The sequence below is a fragment of the Rhincodon typus genome, chromosome 17 (genome assembly GCF_021869965.1).
Source record: "Rhincodon typus isolate 14 chromosome 17, sRhiTyp1.1, whole genome shotgun sequence".
NCBI classification, from domain to species: Eukaryota; Metazoa; Chordata; class Chondrichthyes; order Orectolobiformes; family Rhincodontidae; genus Rhincodon; species Rhincodon typus.
The window spans coordinates 3,464,580-3,483,491 of record NC_063348.1 but is presented as its reverse complement, the minus strand read 5'-3'; the positions used below and the strand labels follow the sequence as shown (position 1 = coordinate 3,483,491).

Genomic DNA, 18,912 nt, shown 5'->3' with positions numbered 1-18,912 from the left:
GCCACAACGATGCCACCCGAAGGTTGCAGGAACAGCAACTCATATTCTGCTTGGGAACCCTGCAGCCCAATTGTATCAATGTGGATTTCACAAGCTTCAAAATCTCCCCTCCCACTACCGCATCCCAAAACCAGTCCAGCTCGTCCCTGCCTCCCTAACCTGTTCTTCCTCCCACCTATCCCCTCCTCCCACCTCAAGCCGCACCTCCATCTCCTACCGACCAACCTCATCCCGCCCCCTTGACCTGTCCGTCCTCCCTGGACTGACCTATCCCCTTCCTAACTCCCTACCTACACTCACCTTTACTGGCTCCATCCCCATCTCTTCGACCTGTTTGTTTCCTCTCCACCTATCCTCTCTCCTCTATCCATCTTCTATCCGCCTCCCACTCTCTCCCTATTTATTTCAGAACCCCCTTCCCCTCCCCCTTTTCTGATGAAGGGTCTAGGCCCGAAACGTCAGCCTCTCTGCTCCTATGATGCTGCTTGGCCTGCTGTGTTCAATCAGTTGGTGAGTGTAGGTTTTAAAATTCACAATCTGTCCATGGCAATATCTAGATAGGGTTTGGTGTCACAAAGATAAAACAGCTCAGTTCATGAAAACCCAGACATCAAATGAGTGCAGTTAACTCCTTTTATTGACCAGTAGTATCATGACAAAAAGAAAAGTTCACAGTAAAGCTCAAAGAAGAAGCTAACATGTACTGAGAATGCAGACATACCATGCATGAAAAAAACAGGGTGAGGTGACACTGTGTTTACCATTAACCTAAAGGAATAGGTAGAAATTGAGAGTCATGGCTGTAATTGGAATGCCTAACCTCATCTAGAGGAGTAAGTTTAAGCCATTTATTGCGATTGCAATGTGGAGTTGCTGAAACTCCATTTTTATAGGACATCTCTCACCATAGCTCTGCAACTCAAGTATTTCAAACTTTTCAGATTTTCTGAAAAAATATTTTGTTTCAAAGCAACAGCTGCAGTCACTGCCATCAGAATAAGACTAGAAACAATAGTTTGCTGTTCTTCATCTCACTGTAGGCTGTGATCAACAGTGCTGCCATGTTGTTTAGTTGACTGATATATAGGGATTTTGTTCTAGAGAAGGTGAGGTAAACCTTTCATTTCTGCATGGACACTTTTGAATTGATTGTAAGAAAATGAAATGATGAAAAATATATTGCAGTATTTACTCTAAAGTACGTAGAATTCATGTCACCAACATCTATATTCATATTAGCATTTGGCTTAAAATTCTATTGAAAGATTTGGTCTATTTTGCATTTATTGGTTATCCGAGACACCATGTTTTCGACATTTTTACACTTTTTTCTTAAATGTATTGGGTCCTCCAAATGAGCTGGAGTTTCTGATAAGTGCTTGGTAGGTTCTCAACATTTCGTAGATACACAGCCGCAATTCTTCACATAGGTGTAGGTGAACTCAATTGTAGTGTCATCTGGACAAATCAGTGTAATATTTTGCTTGCCAGTCGCTAATTCCTGACAGCAGGTGCAGTTATGAGAAATCGTATTTGCCTCAGGAGAATACCTGTCATAGAACCAAGAAATATTACTTCAATTACTGACTTTAGGATATGCAAAGATTAATTATTTATCTTTCAAATAATACAATATTAAAATATAAGTACAGCATGAACTCCCTCTCAATGTCTTTTATTATAAATCTCTATGTTCACACTTATAATATGTCAACTTGTCATAATATCATTACCCATGGATTTATTAGAGGCATTACAACATTACTCACGTGATGACAGTGTGACAAATATTCAAGCTCCATTTTAAACAGTGACATAAGACTCAGGAATTTGTAATTGAAGAATATAAAAAGATATAGTGTCTGACTCAAAGCTGAGTACTGACTGCCACCAAGGTGTAGCTGAAGCATGGCAGGTTTACACAGACAGTTTCTACTAAAAATGTGATGAGAGGAATTTATAATGAAAACTCTCATTTTTCCTAACAACCAGCCACATTTCACCTAAAGGATACCCTTGGACTTGAGTCCCTGTATCCACTAGTGCATTGTACTTTGTCAAGAATTTCCTCAAGAGATGCTTCTGCAACTTTACCAAAAGTGCAGCAGAAATTTGATTTCCATTTTCCTTCATCCTTCCAATAAAGTAACAGCAGAAGAATGTAAAAACATAAGAACTAGGAGCGGGAGTAGGCAATTCAGCCCCTCAAAAATATCATGGGAGATTTCATTTTCTCCTCAACTCCACTTTCCTGCTTGCTCTCTCCATAAACTTTCAACTCATTACTGATTAAAAATCTGTCTATAGAGTCATAAAGCACGGAAACAGAACCCTCAGTCCAACATAATCCCAAACTAAACTAGTTCCATATGCCTGCTCCTGGCCCATATCCTACCAAACCTTTCCTATTCATGTACTTATCTAAATATCTTTTAAACGTAATTCAATTCATATAGATTCCTGGCATCCACCGCATTCTGGGCTAGTGAATTCCACAGATTCATGACTCTCCTCATCTCTGATTTAAATTTGCCACCTGTTATCCTAAAACTATGACTTCCTGTTCTAGATTGCCTCACATGAGGAAACATTTTCTCTACGTCTACTTTGTCAATCATCTCGAGCATTTTATAGGCATCAAGTAGGTCTATAGCATGAATAGCTGTGAGAAAATTATCAAGGAATATTCCAATTCAGTATTGTGTAGTACTTAAAACAAAAGAATATTTGCAACAAAGAGGACCATTAAACTTATTAAATTGGATATTCCCCCATTCATCCCAATGGCCATTTGTCATATGCAAGCATTAGTGGGCTGTTCAACCACAGATGGCACTACCTTTGCAGCACTTAGACACTACGCTAGGTTCTTACATCCAAATTAATTATTGAAAATAATCTATGTAGCTGTCCCACCTTTGGAATGAGCAGGTATTTTGGCAAGTTTATATAGGCAGTTTTAGTTTTAATGTTGACATGGAAAATCACTTTGGAAGCATCAAAATAAGAACAGCATACGTGTTTAAAACAGTTGTTAAATTTCACTGCACACCCTGGTCCAATGATCCTTTTACATTTAATCCCTTTTTATCTGATGATTACACTTGGCCTAGACTTCCTGCACGCAGTACCATGGGAGATATGTAAATTGTCTGCATATGTACTCTTTCATGAGGCTGAATCTTGCTTGAAAATAACGCATGTTAATGATGCAAGCCGTCATTGATGTGCAAATTGCTTTGAAAGTTCAAGAGATTGTGTGATAAGCTGTGTGTTCTGAACCTTTAGGATTTACTGGGTGTTCCTGTACTTGTAATAATCTTTACTAATCTTTACTGTACTAATCTTTACGCAGCGGGTGGTGGGTGCCTGGAACGCGTTGCCAGCAGAGGTGATAGAGGCGGGCGCGATAGCGTCATTTAAGATGTATTTAGACAGATACATGAATGGGCAGGGAGCAGAGGGATACAGATCCTTGGAAAATAGGTGACAGGTTTAGATAGAGGATCTGGATCGGCGCAGCCTTGGAGGGCCGAAGGGCCTGTTCCTGTGCTGTAATTTTCTTTGTTCTTTGTTCTTTGTATTGGACAAACATCTCACGCTTAGTCTCCCAATCATTGTCATGAACTTATTAGATATCCACAGCAATTATCAATTTAATACGACACAGAAGGTTAGAAATGGAATTTAACAGAATAAGTACTTTTTAGAAGACTAATATGGCATTTACTGTTGCAATCCCAATTGATCAATCTCCTTGCCCCAGTAACAACTGTTCAATCTCATCATTTAATGTAGTAAGTTAGAATAGAATCCCTACAGAGTGGAAACAAGTCCACACTGATCCTCAGAGCATCCACCCAAACCCATCCCCCTATAACCCACCTAATCTACACATCCCTGAACACTACAGGCAATTTAGCATGGCCAATCCACCTAGCCTGCACATCTTTTGGACTGTGAGAGGAAACTGGGGCACCCAGAGGAAACCCATGCAGACATGGGGAGAACATGCAAACTTCACACAGGCAGCCGCCCGAGGATGGAATCAAACCCAGGTCCCTGGCACTGTGAGGCAGCAGCGCTAACCACTGTGCCACCGTGCTGCCCGATAGTTGTTAGAGATTTTAAAGCAGGACAGATTTAATTTGGGATTATTTTGTTTTGCTCTTTTCTGCCTCTTTACTATTTTTCATACAATCCATAAAATCCCTACATTGTGAAGGCAGGCCATTTGGCTCATTGAGTCCACGCTGACCCTCCAAAGAGCATCCCACCCAGACCCACCTCCTACCCTATCCTGCTTTTCCCACCCTAGTTGCTATGGGCAATTTAACATAGCCAATCTACATAACCTGTAAATCTTTGGACTGTGGAGGAAACCAGAGCACCCAGAAGAAACCCACGCAGACATGGGGAGAACGTGCAAACTCTACACAGTCAGTCTTTCAGAGATAGTAGGAACTGCAGATGCTGGAGAATCTGAGATAACAAGGTGTAGAGCTGGATGAACACAGCAGGCCAAGCAGCATCATAGGAGCAGGAAGGCTGACGTTCCGGGCCTAGTCCCTGATGAAGAGTCTAGGCCCGAAACGTCAGCCTTCCTGCTCCTATGATGCTGCTTGGCCTGCTGTGTTCATCCAGCTCTACACCTCGTTATCACAGTCAGTCTTTCCCTTACTTTACTTTCTGTTCCTGCTTTGACTTTAATTTATGCTAATTTGCTTCATTTTTCCATTGTTTGTGATTCAGGAAGTGCTGCTGTTCCCATTATTCATTCAGATCCCAAATATTCCATTGTACTTGCCATGTCCATAACAGCTTGTACTCCTAGCAAGTCATATGACAAAAAATGTAGAATTGAAGTGTGCACGATAAAAGCTAATTAATGGCCTACACTGCAAAACGTCCTGTTCCTGCAAGTTCTGTGCCATTATTTATCTTCATTTATTCATAGCGCTGAATATTTTGATGTGGGAGATGTGAAAACAGAAAACTAAAGCCATGATGCACACCTGTCCCTGATTATTTATAATAGCGCATTTTAAGACAGCTCAAGGACATGGCAGAGCTGATGTTTGCAGATAGAATGGAAATGCTTCCATTTCAGAACAACTCCTCAAGGAAACACTCATCAAGGCCCCAGAACCTCTTAATTTCTGTAAAAAGAAGCAAAAGATGTATTCTGTCCTTGAAATCTTAACTACCAGAAACAGATTGAATATGCCTGAACAAAATAAATGGCAACTGGCAATGGTTCAGCATAAAAGTGACAAGCTGGAATCATAAGATCATTTGATGAACAGTGAATAAATAACTGATAAGGGGCATTATCCTGACAGATCAAATTATTTGATGGAAAGCCAAAGAGGAAACTAAAGAAGGATTATTAAAAATGCTGAAGTAATAAACTGAGCCTGAACTTAGTAAGAATCAACCATACTGGTAGTATGAACAAATCAAGTTTCAATTTAACTGTTTGATTGATAACCAAAAAAGACTTGTGTTTAAGCACATTTCCTATCCATAAAACCTTACTGTTAGCACATTTTGTGGCAACATTCTTCTGCATAAACGTTTGTGTTTATAACGTAAATGGTCTACATAAATTTGCCATGCTGTAATCTCATTTCTCACTGGTGGTGGCCCTGCAGTGCTGCTGTACTGCATCTTTCAGCTCTGCAGGCAGATCCCTGTGCGCTAAACAATTCTGCTTCACAAATTGCACTATGTTTTGTGATGTAACTACAGATAGTATTTAAGTTTCAAAGTATCATATCAAATAAGCACAGGCATTGTCTCCATACATTCAACAGCCAAACCTTCCACTGTCTGTGTAGCAGAATGCTTGGCACAAGCACTGTCTGAGACCAACGTGCTAGTTTCATTCTCAGTTTCTCATATTTCTAATGCAAAAATTCTATTCCTGAAAAGGCTGTGCATGCCAAATCAATTAAAATTTTCAAGGCTGAGATTGAAGGATTTTTGTTTGGTAAGGCTATCAAGGAGAATGGAGAAAAGGTGACTTGGCTCCCTGCTAATTTCCCAAATCTCAGCCACTCCCCAAACTGCCACCCTGCAGGGAAAATACTGCCCTCCTTGATGACATTCACCTTGTTTTCAAGCATGCAACTCAGTGTTCTGAACTCCAAAGTCAAGCACAAGAACAAAAGGGGTCATTTTCATCCTGGATATTTAATGGGAGAGGCAGATTGCCTTTAGATAAAGAGTCACCGGACTTGAAACATTAACTCTGCCTTCTTCCCACAGATGCTGCCAGATGTACTGAGTTTCTCCAGCAATTTCTGTTTTTGTCTGAGGCAGATTGCCTTGCATCGCCCCCTTCCACTTCAGTTCTTTCCTTTGTTTCTTTCCAAACCAGGCTATAAAAATAACCATCAATCAGTTCTTACGTTCCAGAAGAGAGAAATGATGACTACTTTCAGCCTCCTGACAACATTTGTTTTTGTTCAGATTGAATCTGCAATCTTACAGGGATAGATGCACAGTACAAGATTAACAATAGAATCAAGACTGGAACACTACCAGGCTAACAATGACAATGATGCTGCCCAAAGTACTAAATACTAAATTTGTCAGACTACCAGCCATTAGTTCTTTAGCAGGAAGCAAATGGGTGATCACAGCAACCTTGCGCAGGAATTTCGTTGGAAACTAGCAAGATTTCAACCACCAGGAATCATTTGATAAACACTGAACAGCTGTCTGGCCATTTCTTCACTTGCTTCCTAATAGGTTTACCTGTTGAAGTCCAGTGGAAACTTAATTTACTGCAAAAACCAAATGACTGAATTTAAAGGAACACAGTTGCAAATAGAACCATTCAATTGAAACAGCTTTACAAAGCATTCTAACTCTACCCTAACTAAATGTTTTATGTGGTTCTAACATTTCCCTGTTCTTACAGTCCACTGAGTGGCTGATAAAGAAAAGTATCGCATATCTTCTGAATCACCATATCTACTTGCTTTGCTGCCTTTATAGACTTGTGAAAATGTATTCCAAGGCCCCACAGTTCCTTTGTACACTCCAGCAGCCTAATGTTTATTTAACCCTTCTGCCCAAATGCATTACTATGCACTTCTATGGATTGAAGTCTATTTGCCACATTCTGCTCACGTGACCAGCATGTTCCCTCAGGGATGTGTGGGTGACAGAAACCCAAAAGGTCATAAGTAAAGTACACACGTTACATGTGTAACCATCAAAAAAAAAGAAAAGGTACCACACTTTAATAAATCAGATAAACGCTGCAAAATATAATTACAGAAGAGTGGTATTTTTTATGATCCACAGCTTTCTGTAGTTCACAGCTTTCTACAGTCGACAGCTTTCAACCTCACTACCGACCACATGGCAAACTCCACCAGCACTGCATCACAAAAGTACATTGACTGTTACTCTTTGTTTCCTGCCACTTACATAATTTTAGTTCAACTTGCCTTTGTTCTTTATTTCCATGGGTTTTAACCTTTCAAACAGTCTCCATTGGGGGCCTTGTTATGCTTTATTAAAATCCATGTAGGTTATATCACCTTCTTTGATCCTTCTTGTCAGATCCTCAAAAAGTTCAATTAATCTAGTCAGGAAGGACCTTTTCTTAATGAATCTACGCTGACTCTCTTTGATTAGTCAGTTCCAAATGATGATCAAAGCTGTCCCACAGGCTTGCTTTTGTATTATTTGTCCACCACTGGGCTAACTCACTACTTAGTCTTTCCCTTTCCCCTTTAATATTCTTTAATGTTCACTAAGAACCATACTCATGTCTCTACCTGCATACACATAAGATGCCCCACGATAAACTAATAGGGTCAGAGAATACAAAGTCAGGGGATATGAGAGGCACTACATTTTAGCTGGAAGGAGAGAGAGGTCACATTACTTGGAAAGTGTAAGTCTATATGGAGTAGCAGAATAGACTGATCTCAGAGTACAATGAACTAATCACTACAAGTTGTTCCACAGGTTAACAGAGCATGAAATAGTGAACCAAACGCTGGGGGATTTTATTTCTAGATGGGTAGAATTGAAAAGTACGGAAATTATGTTAAACCTATATCAAACCTTGGTCACTATAATTAGTAAAGGGATATAGAGGCATTGGCGAGTGCATTGCACGCCAACACCAGAAAAGTGTGAATACATATATATAGGGAAAACAGGAACAAGTTAGGTCAGTTTTCTCCTGCAAAAATAAGGCTGATGTCTCTCCTAATGGAAGTCTTCAAAATGATGAGCAGTTCTAATCAAGTAAACGCAGAGACATTGTTTCTATTTGATTCTATCTCAAGTCTCTGTCGGACTACCTCTTGGGCTCCTGAGTTTTCTCTGAATATGTAACTATCTATTTCTCATGTTTCAGCTTGTTCATCCCTCTTTCTCCCCAATATTTTTCTTATATACTGTTTTCTCACTGATATTCCACTGTGAATTGATATTCTCTCCCTCATGTAAATTTCTCCCAGTCAACTCTCTTCCAGGTGTATCTTTCAGACTTTGTATTCTCCTTCAAAAATTGCTCTGAATGTTTGACACTGTTTAACATTTCTGCCATCTGTCTCTCCATGATGTTATTTTTGGACTTTGCCGTTCCCTGATGTTTCTCTCAGTTCAGTGCTCCCACTTTATATTTCTTGTTGGATGCTTCTCTGTGAGCCCACTCAGATGTTTCTTATACTTACATAGAATAGGTCAAACACCGCCCTTCGCAGTAAGTCATCGATACGTTTTGTTTAGATCGACATCCTTGATGGTTGATATAGGTTGTGGTTTGAGAAACTGTACATGTCTTTGGGATACCTATGATTGTGAACATCATTAAGATCATTAAAGTTCAGTGAGGTTGATTCAGATAATTTTTCATACATTAAAGCAGACAATAAGATGAAGGTAACATTTTAAATTTAATATCTTGCACAATTTTATTTTTTGGTATAATGATTTATAGATTCTTAAGTCCAAAGTAGTGAAATGTGTACACATTCACAGAAATTACCCAGCAAATTCAGATTACAAGGGGATGATCTGCACAGCCATCTGTGAAATTCTACACCAGATACAAGCATACAAATTAGGAGTAGAGTAGCCCCCTCAAACCTACTCCATCATTTGTAAAATTGTCTTCCTTTTATTCACGAGATGAGGGCGTCGCTGGCTAGGCAGCATTTATTGCTCATCCCTAATTGCCCAGTTTGAAAGTCAACCACATTGCTGTGGGTCTGAAGTCACTTGTAAGCCAGACCAGGTAAGGATGGAAGTTTCCTTCCCTAAAGGACATCAGTGAGCCAGAGGGGCTTTTCCCGACAATCGACAATGGATTCACGTCAGCAATAGACTCCTAATACAGCATTTTTATATTGATTTCAAATCCCATCATCTGCCATGACGGGATTCAAACCAAGGACCCCAGGACATTATCTGTGTCTCTGGATTAACAGTCCAGCAGTAATACCACTAGGCCTTCCCCTAAGTGGGTCGAATCATATTAAAAAATTACATCTTCAGGCATCCCAAATTGTTTTACAGCCAGTTAAGTAATCTTAAAGTGTATTCATTATTGTGTTCAAGGCAAATGTGATACCCAGTTTGTGCTCAACAAAGTCCCACAAACAGAAATTAAAACAAGGTGCACTGAATTTGTTTTAGCAATGTTGGTTGAGGGATAAATGAGAGCTAGACAACCGGGAAAACTCTGCCCTTCTTCAAATAATACTGTAGTGTTTTTTGCATCACTTTGATAGAATTTATATATTGTTTGGTAAAACTGTCACCTAAGATTTGATACCTCTGTCAATGAGATGCTCTCTTGCAACATCATTGCAGAGTCAGCATCAAATACTTACTTGAGGCCTGAAACAAGGTTTAGAACAAATGACTCTCCAAATGAGTTGTGGGAATTCTTATGACAAAGCCAAGGCTAACATTGAATTAAATTCACTTCCAACCAAATTGCATCAGTTTGACTGCATTTTAATTTAGAGCCACAGGGAGATTTTAAAACTGTTTAAATGCACTACTTACATTTCTGACAACAGCCATCTGAGTCCATGTGCATTGTTCCCTGTTGCAGAAAATCAATTAGAAATTGTTCTTTGAAAATTCAAATCTGACAAAACTTCTGGTTATTTAATTTACAGAACAGATTTTGTTATCCTTGTACTCACAGGTTCACAGTTATCAGGATCCAGTTGGGGACACCTTTGATGATAGATGTTTGGAACAAAGTGAGATCCTATTTTCTTACACTCATATTTAGTGCAATTGTTCTTTGAATCTGACATTACAGCTCCAGGCTGTGCAATTAAAGGAAAGGAAAAGTTTTCAATGGCAAGTAACTACAGAGAAATGTGAGCACTGTGGGCTCTGTCAGCCCATCAATCTTTATTACTATGACAATCACATGTACTGAATGTCAAAGTGGATAATTTATCTTTCCCTGCATATAAGGATCTCTAATACAATGTCTATGAACTCTTTCTATATTGTAAAACCACAGGTTACTCTAACAATTAAAATCATAGTTACAACTGTACTGTGAAAAACATTCCAAGTACATTCCAACACGACCAATGAATAAATGTTAAGATGCAGCTTTGTTTATTTACCATAGGCATGCAATTTATAGTAAGCTGCAGTGGTGGCCAATGCAACTGCGTACGACACACATATGTGCAACAATTCTTCCTTGGGTTCCACGGTCATTTATTTTTTATTACACCTCGGTGAAATCCCTTGGGATGTTTTCAGCATCAAAGTTGCTCTGTAAACATTTGCTTGCTGAGCAAGGGGATCACAGATTCCTAATCTCCATTATAAAGCTGAAGAAAGAACTCGGGACCTGATCACATCAATGATTATTTCTGAATCAAGCTTTAGCTGTTTGCACAAGGGCAACATTTTCTAGGGCTGAATTGTACTGTTTTTACGCAAACTGCAAGTCATGTCGAGCTCAGTGGTGTGATTCTCGCAGTGAGGGTGAGTGGGTATTTTCACTGTATCTTAACAAAATCGCTGTATTTATTGCCATTTGATGCCTCACAGAAAGAATCATGTTTAATTTCTGCCCCCATCTGATGAAGAGTCATCTAGACTCGAAATGTTAACTTGTTGTCTCTCCATGGATGCTGTCTGACCTCCAGAAGTTGTTGTTTTCAGCTCATCTTATCACTTGCTGTTTCCAGAGCAACATGCCTCTCAGCACAGGTACTCCCCAAGACCAGTAACCGTTGCTGCTACCTCAAAGCTATGCTGCATGGCTGTGGAAGGCGCAAGGAGAGATGGCGGTGAAGTGGAGGCTCACGCCATGCTTTTCTGAGAGAGACGTGGAGTTCCTGGTGATGGAAAGGAGAGGAATCCTCTTCCCGGAGAAGCGGCACAGGGAGCCAGTTCACTATACTATGCCAGTTTGGTCAGGGATCACAATCCATGCCAGTGCCATCTCCAGGGTGAGGAGGACCCTGCTCTCTGCTGTCTCACACTTAACAACAGCATCCACTTTTGCTCTAAAAGCCCCTCTGTTGCATGAAACACCTTCCCTCACTCATTCTCAGTAGTCCCATCCTTCCACATCAGTAACCCTGCATCTTTTTTTTATAGAATCCCTACAGTGTGGAAACAGGCCCTTTGGCCCAACAAGTCCACACTGAGCCTCAGAGCATCCCACCCAGACCCATCCCTCTGTAACCCACCTAATCTACACATCCCTGAACACTACAGGCAATTTAGCATGGCCAATCCATCTAACCTGCACATCTTTGGATTGTGGGAGGGAACTGGAGCACCCGGAGGAAACCCACACAGACACAGGGAGAATGTGCAAACTCTACACAGACGGTCACCCGAGGGTAGAATTGAACCCGGGTCCCTGGTGCTGTGAGGCAGCAGCACTAATCACTGAGCCACTGTGCCACCCCTGTGTGCTGTGTGCTCTCCTCTGTGCAGTCTCCTCATTCCCTCAGCACCTTTCTCTGACGTGCATCAGCGCTAATGGCCCTGCCACACACTTTCATCTTACCCATTTGGCCCCTTTATGTCATTACAGAGATGACAGTTCATAGCAGGATGAAGAGATGTCCACTAGATGGTGAGTGCCACCCTCACTCCCCTCCAAGGAAAGGAGACTCGCCCTAGCTGGAGAAGACAGGGACTGCTCCCACGGGGATGAGGAGACATCCATGTCCTGACACTTCTCATCCCACTGCAACGGTCTCATTAATCAGTGCTTGCAAAACCTTCTGCTTCTTATATTTCCCAAGGACCAGTCGTCATCCACAGACCAGAGTGCCTCGACCTCTCTAGATGACAGTGTAGATGCAATACAGAGACCATCTTTGACACTGCATCCTGGACTCCCCAGCAACATGGATAAGGATACTGACAGCCCTGCAGATGGGTTTGGGAATAACACACAGACCACTGGTAGTCGGAGAACTGCAAGAGACCAGGCACCTGCTCTGCCCTTGGCAAGAGAAGACCCTGTGGTCTCGGCAATGAAGGCCTTCACCATGAAGGAACAACAGCTGCAGCTGGTAGGTGCAGAGAAGGGACTAGCTTCAAACCTGACAAGCCTGGGCAATGTAGTCAGCCCAGTGATACACTACCTGTCATTGGCTCACACTCTACAGCAGCGTAGCCAATCCTGCAACCATCTGTCTGCCTTCATGGGCAAGTTGTCTGCTGCTAGAGAGAGGCAGGCCCAGTACCCTCAGAGGCTGCCGGAGAGTCAACAATTATACCTGCTGTCCCGGGCATTGGCCCTTAAGATAAAAGGCAGGTCAAAAGTGAGAGAGCCTTAAGCCTAGTCCAGGTTTGCCTTTCTCACAACGAGACAGGGTGGTGCCATGAGGCACCCAGCCAGGGGCGAAACCACACACAGGTTCTTGCTACTGTTTCAACTCAGGACACTGCAAAGGTAGCCCAGCCCTTGACTGCCAGCCTGCCTGGCCCCCTCCAATCCTTGGAAGTTCCAACCAGAGGGTCAACTTGCCTGTGGCAAAAATATCCTTGGCATGTCTGGCCCATTCAGACTCAAATGCCCAGGAGTTGCTCGACCAAACATCCAGGGCCAATAGGCACGACTAGATCACTCCTTGTTCATTGACAAGGTGCAATGGTTGTGGGTGTACAAGGACCATCAAATACATCAAGTAGGAACAACAGTAGCAACGCATGTGTATGGCATAGGCTCACTCTGTCACTATCATCGTTGCCTACTGTTTGGCTGGTTGTGTGCACAGAAGTGTACATCTGAGGGAGTTCCCAGCAGTGACAGCGACAGGGAGGTGCAGACAAGACAGTCAATGCTGCAGGATGGCTAGGGAGTAGAGACCCTGCATGTCTATGCTGTCAAACTGTTGTAGGACCATGCTATTCCCATGTGAATGCCCAATGACTGGATACAGATGCAACCCCTCGCTCACACACTGCTCCATTAACCCTGGCCATCACAAGTCTCTTTGTGGCCATTTTCTTCAACATTGCACATTTTCTATGTGCTCCACAATTGAAACAACAGCGAGCCGTCCTCTGGCAGTGGCTTTCTGCCTCAGCATGAACGTGCTGCTGAGACTCTCAACATCAGGCTCGCCTTCCTAGGCACCTATTCCGTCAACACTACAGACTTCACATTTCCTGTGATAGGGTAAGTTTCATAATGAGCTAAGTAGCAGGTGACCTGGTGGGATATCTCACCAGGGATGGGAAGTGGGCAACACATTAATTACACCTAATATGTTTGCCTTCACACTTCGAAACAAAGCTGGAAAATTGTTCCCCATGTCTTCAATGCATCTGTCTGGGCCTTTGAATTACTCATCCAGTCACGTTACCATTATGCTACTGTCCTCTCCCTGTAATGAGAAGGCACGTTGTGATATTGCACAAAATGAAGGGAATATATCAAAAGATATATATCCCAGTATTTATTCTTTAACACTGCTGGGACCAAAGGATTTCTTTAAATGCTTCAGGAGGCAAACCACGCCATGTAGAATATCATTGTGTTTTCACTCAATTTGAGGGAAGCACCGTAGGAACTTATTTTGGTACTTCAGTAAGGTAACTATGCCTCCTGATGAAATGCCCAATAGAGTTTTGTTCATATAGGCTGGTTTCATCACCATAGAATCCTGACAGTGTGGAGGCAGGCCATTCAGCCCATACCGACCCTCCGAAGAGCATTCTACCCAGACCCACACCCCTTATATTATCCTTGTAACTCTGCATTTCCCATGGTTAACCTGCACATCCTGGACACTATGGGCAATTTAGCATGCCCAATCCACCTAACTCCTGCACATCTTTGGACTGTGGGAGGAAACCCACCCAGACACAGGGAGAACATGCAAACTCCACACAGACAGTTGCCTGAGGTTAGAATTGAACCTGAGTTCCTGGCGCTGTGAGGCAGCAGTGCTAACCACTGCACTACCCAGTAATTACTTTGTAATCTGTTGTTGAAAAGGTTTTGTACCTTTGGTTTTGTACCTCAACTGGAGTACTGTACCCAATTCTGGACACTACACTTTAGGAAGGATGAGAAGCTTTTAGAGAGAGTGCAAGAAAGAAAGATTCCCAGGATGAGGGACTTCAATCAGATGAATAAATCAGAGAAAACAGTTAGCATGGTGACTCAGTGGTTAGCACTGCTGCCTCACAGTGACAGGGACTTGGGTTCGATTCCACCCTCAGGTGACTGTCAGTGTGGAGTTTACAAATTCTCCTCATGTCTGTGTAGGTTTCCTCTGGGTGCTCCAGTTTCCTCCTGCAGTCCAAAGATGTGCACATTAGGTGGATTGGCCATGGGAAAGGTGGGGTGGGTGGGATGCTCTTTGGAGGGTCAGTATGGGCTAAAGGGCCTGCTTCTACACCGTAGGGATTCTATGACAAGGTTTAGGAGAGAGTTGATAGAGGTGTTCAAAGTATAAAGGTTCTAAACAGAATAGATGGAGATAAATATTGTTCCCACTGGCAGAAGGGTCAAAAGGCAGAATACATCTTTTCTTAAAAGACAAGCAAAAGAACATGAAAATAAAATATTTTTATATAGCCAGTGGTCAGGATCTAGAATGCATTCCTTGCATGTGTGATGGATGCAGGTACAGTTGGGGCTTTCACAAGCAAAATGAATAAGGACTTGAAGAAGAAAGATTTTCAACACTAAGGGTGAAGGAATGGAATTAGCTGAATTGCACTTGTAGAGACACAGTAGGGAAACAATGGGCTCAATGGCCTCCTTTTTTGCTGTAACCAATCTAAGACTCTACAATTGTGCCTCCAAATTAAAATATTTAACAATTCCCTAAGCAATAAACATATCTCCACATTTTTACTCATAGTTTTGTGCTTGAATCGTGATCATGTTGCATTTTTCTGAACCTCATCAATTTGCTCATCACTTGCTGAAAATGGAGTAAAGTCTTTTTTCCCATTTCAGTTCCTTTGATTTTTTTGTTCAACAGACCAACTTGACAATTCCAAATAATATCCTTTATTTTAAAGCGTACTACAGCTCATGTTGGTTCAAGTAGAAACCCGTCAAACATTTCAAGTCATCTCTTCACATAACAAAATAGTTGAATATTACATTCTAACGTAATGCCTCAAAATCTTGAATAGATGTTTTTTATGGTGATACCAAATGAACATAATACGTAATGGAGTATGCATACCTGGAGGATTATTGGTGGTTGATTTGGGACCTCAATTATACAGTCAACCTGTGTACACTTCCCACAGCATTGTCCTTTCACCTCCTTATACTTAAAACCCTGTGAGGAAACAATACACTGTTGAGCACTGTCCTTTTCTTAAGTAAAGTGGAATCATTACTGATTTCTGAACAGCATACTCACTGGTGGACAATGAGAATCACAAGGGATGGTAGTACACTCAATAGTTTTGTGCTGTGTTGATGGATCAGTTTTATTGGTACATTTGCAGTTCTCACAGGGGCCCTGAGGAATAACCATTCCTGGCTGGAAAGGAAGATGAACCTTTCAATGAAATGCTTTGTAAAATTTTGTGGGTCTTTTTATCCATCAATATGGTGGATTCTAGTAGATGAAGTTAATTAAAGTTATGGAGACTTAGTTTCCCCTGCTACTTTATGAACTGCATGAAATCCATTCGTGCATCATTTTAGCACAGTTATTAACATTAAATACATAAATATATTTTAACTAGATTATTGTTTTAATGCTAAATTAATATTTTAGTAAACACAGAAGCACTCTGTTTCAGTTTCACTACTCAAAACATTCACTTTATTTTGTGCTGTTTTGGCAATATGAGTTTTAGAAGTGAGAATTAGAAGTTAAAATTATGGAAACGAAACACTGAACATGTGAGAAACACCAACAAATCATATCTTAAAATGTCTGAATGTTCTTTACCTTGTACTCAGTGTCATTGAACACACACACTGGCTTTGGCTCTGAAAAATGAAATGTTATGCCATTAATGTAAGCATTAGTTTGCAATTAAAGTGCAGACTGTAAGCATGATACTACACATTGTTATTGGTGATACCAATAAAATATTATTTATTCCACATTAAAGATAGTTGCAACTACTTACCGCATTTGTAACTTGGACAACATTTGTCTTCATTAATATGGTACACTGGTTCATATCCAGGTTTGCAATCAAATTTCAAAGTGGGACAGTGGGTCACATTACATTCTAAATGAATAAAAAATTGACACTGCTTAAAAAGCTTGAAGTTATTCTTTCATTTGAGTACCTAATTTGAAGTGATATCAATGAGAGACATTTATTCAAGATAAAAAAAACCCAACAAACCTATTCAAGTAATTCAACAGTAGTAACTGAAGAGACCAGAAATACTCAAAACAGCAAGTTTTGACTTTGTAGGCTCCTTTTTATTCCTTAATAGAAGAATCAACACACCTCAGCATAGGTAACAATAGGAGATAACAAGGTGTAGAGCTGGGTGAACACAGCAGGCCAAGCAGCATCGGAGGAGCAGGAAAGCTGACGTTTCGGGTCGAGACCCTTCTTCAGAAATAGGTAACAATATAACCAGGTAACAATAACCAATGGGCTGAAAATGACATTTTACTGGTTAAGTGGGAGTTGTGTCAAGTTTCTCGAAGGTCTCTTGCCACAAAGCCTAGTGAGATTTCTCACCATACTTATCAAGCTGTCTCATTAATTATGTGCCCCGCAACATGCCGTTGCTCTCACATGATTTGAGCCCCATCTTACTTCATGTTATTCCCGGAACAAGCTGCCATTCAGCAGATATCCACTGAAACACCAGCATCACAAGTACCCGTGAAATCTTTTAAAGGTTGCAGTGCACTGGGACAAGCATTGGAAATACATTATTGCCCCTCACTGGCAATGTAGTGGCACACCACCCACAAAGTCATGCATTTACTGTATACAGCTGGCATGACTGACACTTCTTTATACATACAATCCCATTCTCTCATCCTATTCACTGTTTAACCAACAGACCATACAGATTACCTGTTCTTAGCTACGTCCCATCTGAACACTCTCTAAGTCAGAGTTTCTCTGTCCCCAGTGCCTTGCTGGACACCAGACTCTTGTCATTGTCAGCAGGTCTGGGGTGTTCAAGTCCAGTTCTGAAGAAGGATCACTGGACTCAAAGGGAAAATTGATAAGAATCTGAAGAAGAATTTCAAGGCTAAGGGAAAGAGTGAAGGAATGGAATTAGCTGAATTGTTCTTGTAGAGAGCCAGCAGGGAAACAATGGGCTCATTGCTGTAACCATTCTAAGACTCTACAATTATACCTCTAAATTTAAATACCCATCAATTCCCTCAGCAATAAGCATATCTCCACATTTTTACTCATATTTTAGCGCTTGACTCATAAGCATGTTGCATTCTTCTGAACCTTATTAACTCACTGATCACTTGATGCAAATTGGCAAAGTTAACTTGCTTTCAATTCAGTTCTTTTGATTAATTCTACACCTTTTGTTCAACAGAGCGCCTTGACAATTCTGCTTTCTGTTTAACTCTGCTTTCTCTCTACAGATGTTGCAAAACCTGCTGAGTTTCTGTTTTTGTTTTCTATTTTTGTTTTCAGATTTCTAGCATCCCCTGTTCTTTGATTTATTTTACTAATCTACTAGAACCAGATGTTAATCAGGTCCTGTGTGGCTTGTAGCACCTGACAGTGCCTAACTCTAACATTCACAAGGACAGCTTCTTACTCCACAATAACCTCAGCACCCTCATCAGAAGACTGTTCCTGCTCCCCCAGTTCCTCAGCATTTATCACATCACCTCATTGGCTGCTCCAATTGTCCACAGCACAGCTCTCCAAGGTGATCCGAAACACTCTATCTGGACTATACTGGAGATCAGCCCTAAGTGTTCCTAGCAACAGAACCACATCTTCACCACAGCCCTGGTCAAAGCATGAACGGCAATATATCTGAGTTTTGGCTTAGTCAGGTATTGTGTAATGAGTCAAAGTTGCAATGGCTAGTTCTTGTTCCCCAGCAACCAGCCTTGTAAGGTACCTGGACCCTCAAATGCACCAGATACATAAGGATGCACCAGGATGCCAGAGTTCTGGCAGCTGCCAGGATAGCAGGCACAAAAAGTGGTAACAGTGATCATATATCACCTGATCATTAATGGAATAGAACCCCTTACAGCTGACAAATTCTGCAGAGCTGTGATACGGTCTTCTCAGTGCCACTGTATGCAGGCTATAAAGATCATGCCTTTTTTTTTTGCATTTTTGATAATGGACTGAAATGGGAAAATAACTGTTTTAAAAACTATCAGAGATAGTAGGAACTGCAGATGCTGGAGAATCCGAGACAACAAGGTGCAGGGCTGGATGAACACAGCAGGCCAAGCAGCATCCTCTGCTCCTATGATG

The 18,912-nt window shown here is 41.3% G+C and overlaps 1 protein-coding gene across 1 annotated transcript in view; it reads right to left on the bottom strand.

Moving 5' to 3' along the window:
* Positions 1 to 619: 619 nt before the first annotated feature.
* The window catches only part of LOC109924216 (mucin-5B-like), a 123,435-nt gene continuing 105,142 nt past the window's right edge, over positions 620 to 18,912 (bottom strand). Inside the window, exons 38-45 of the mRNA XM_048607281.1 lie at positions 16,600 to 16,704; positions 16,416 to 16,456; positions 15,876 to 15,998; positions 15,693 to 15,791; positions 10,188 to 10,316; positions 10,045 to 10,084; positions 8,706 to 8,823; positions 620 to 1,550 (exon numbers count right to left, since the gene is read on the bottom strand). Of these exons, the coding sequence (XP_048463238.1) occupies positions 1,391 to 1,550; positions 8,706 to 8,823; positions 10,045 to 10,084; positions 10,188 to 10,316; positions 15,693 to 15,791; positions 15,876 to 15,998; positions 16,416 to 16,456; positions 16,600 to 16,704 (815 nt within the window). The 3' untranslated portion in view covers positions 620 to 1,390. The remainder of the gene's footprint in view (positions 1,551 to 8,705; positions 8,824 to 10,044; positions 10,085 to 10,187; positions 10,317 to 15,692; positions 15,792 to 15,875; positions 15,999 to 16,415; positions 16,457 to 16,599; positions 16,705 to 18,912) is intronic.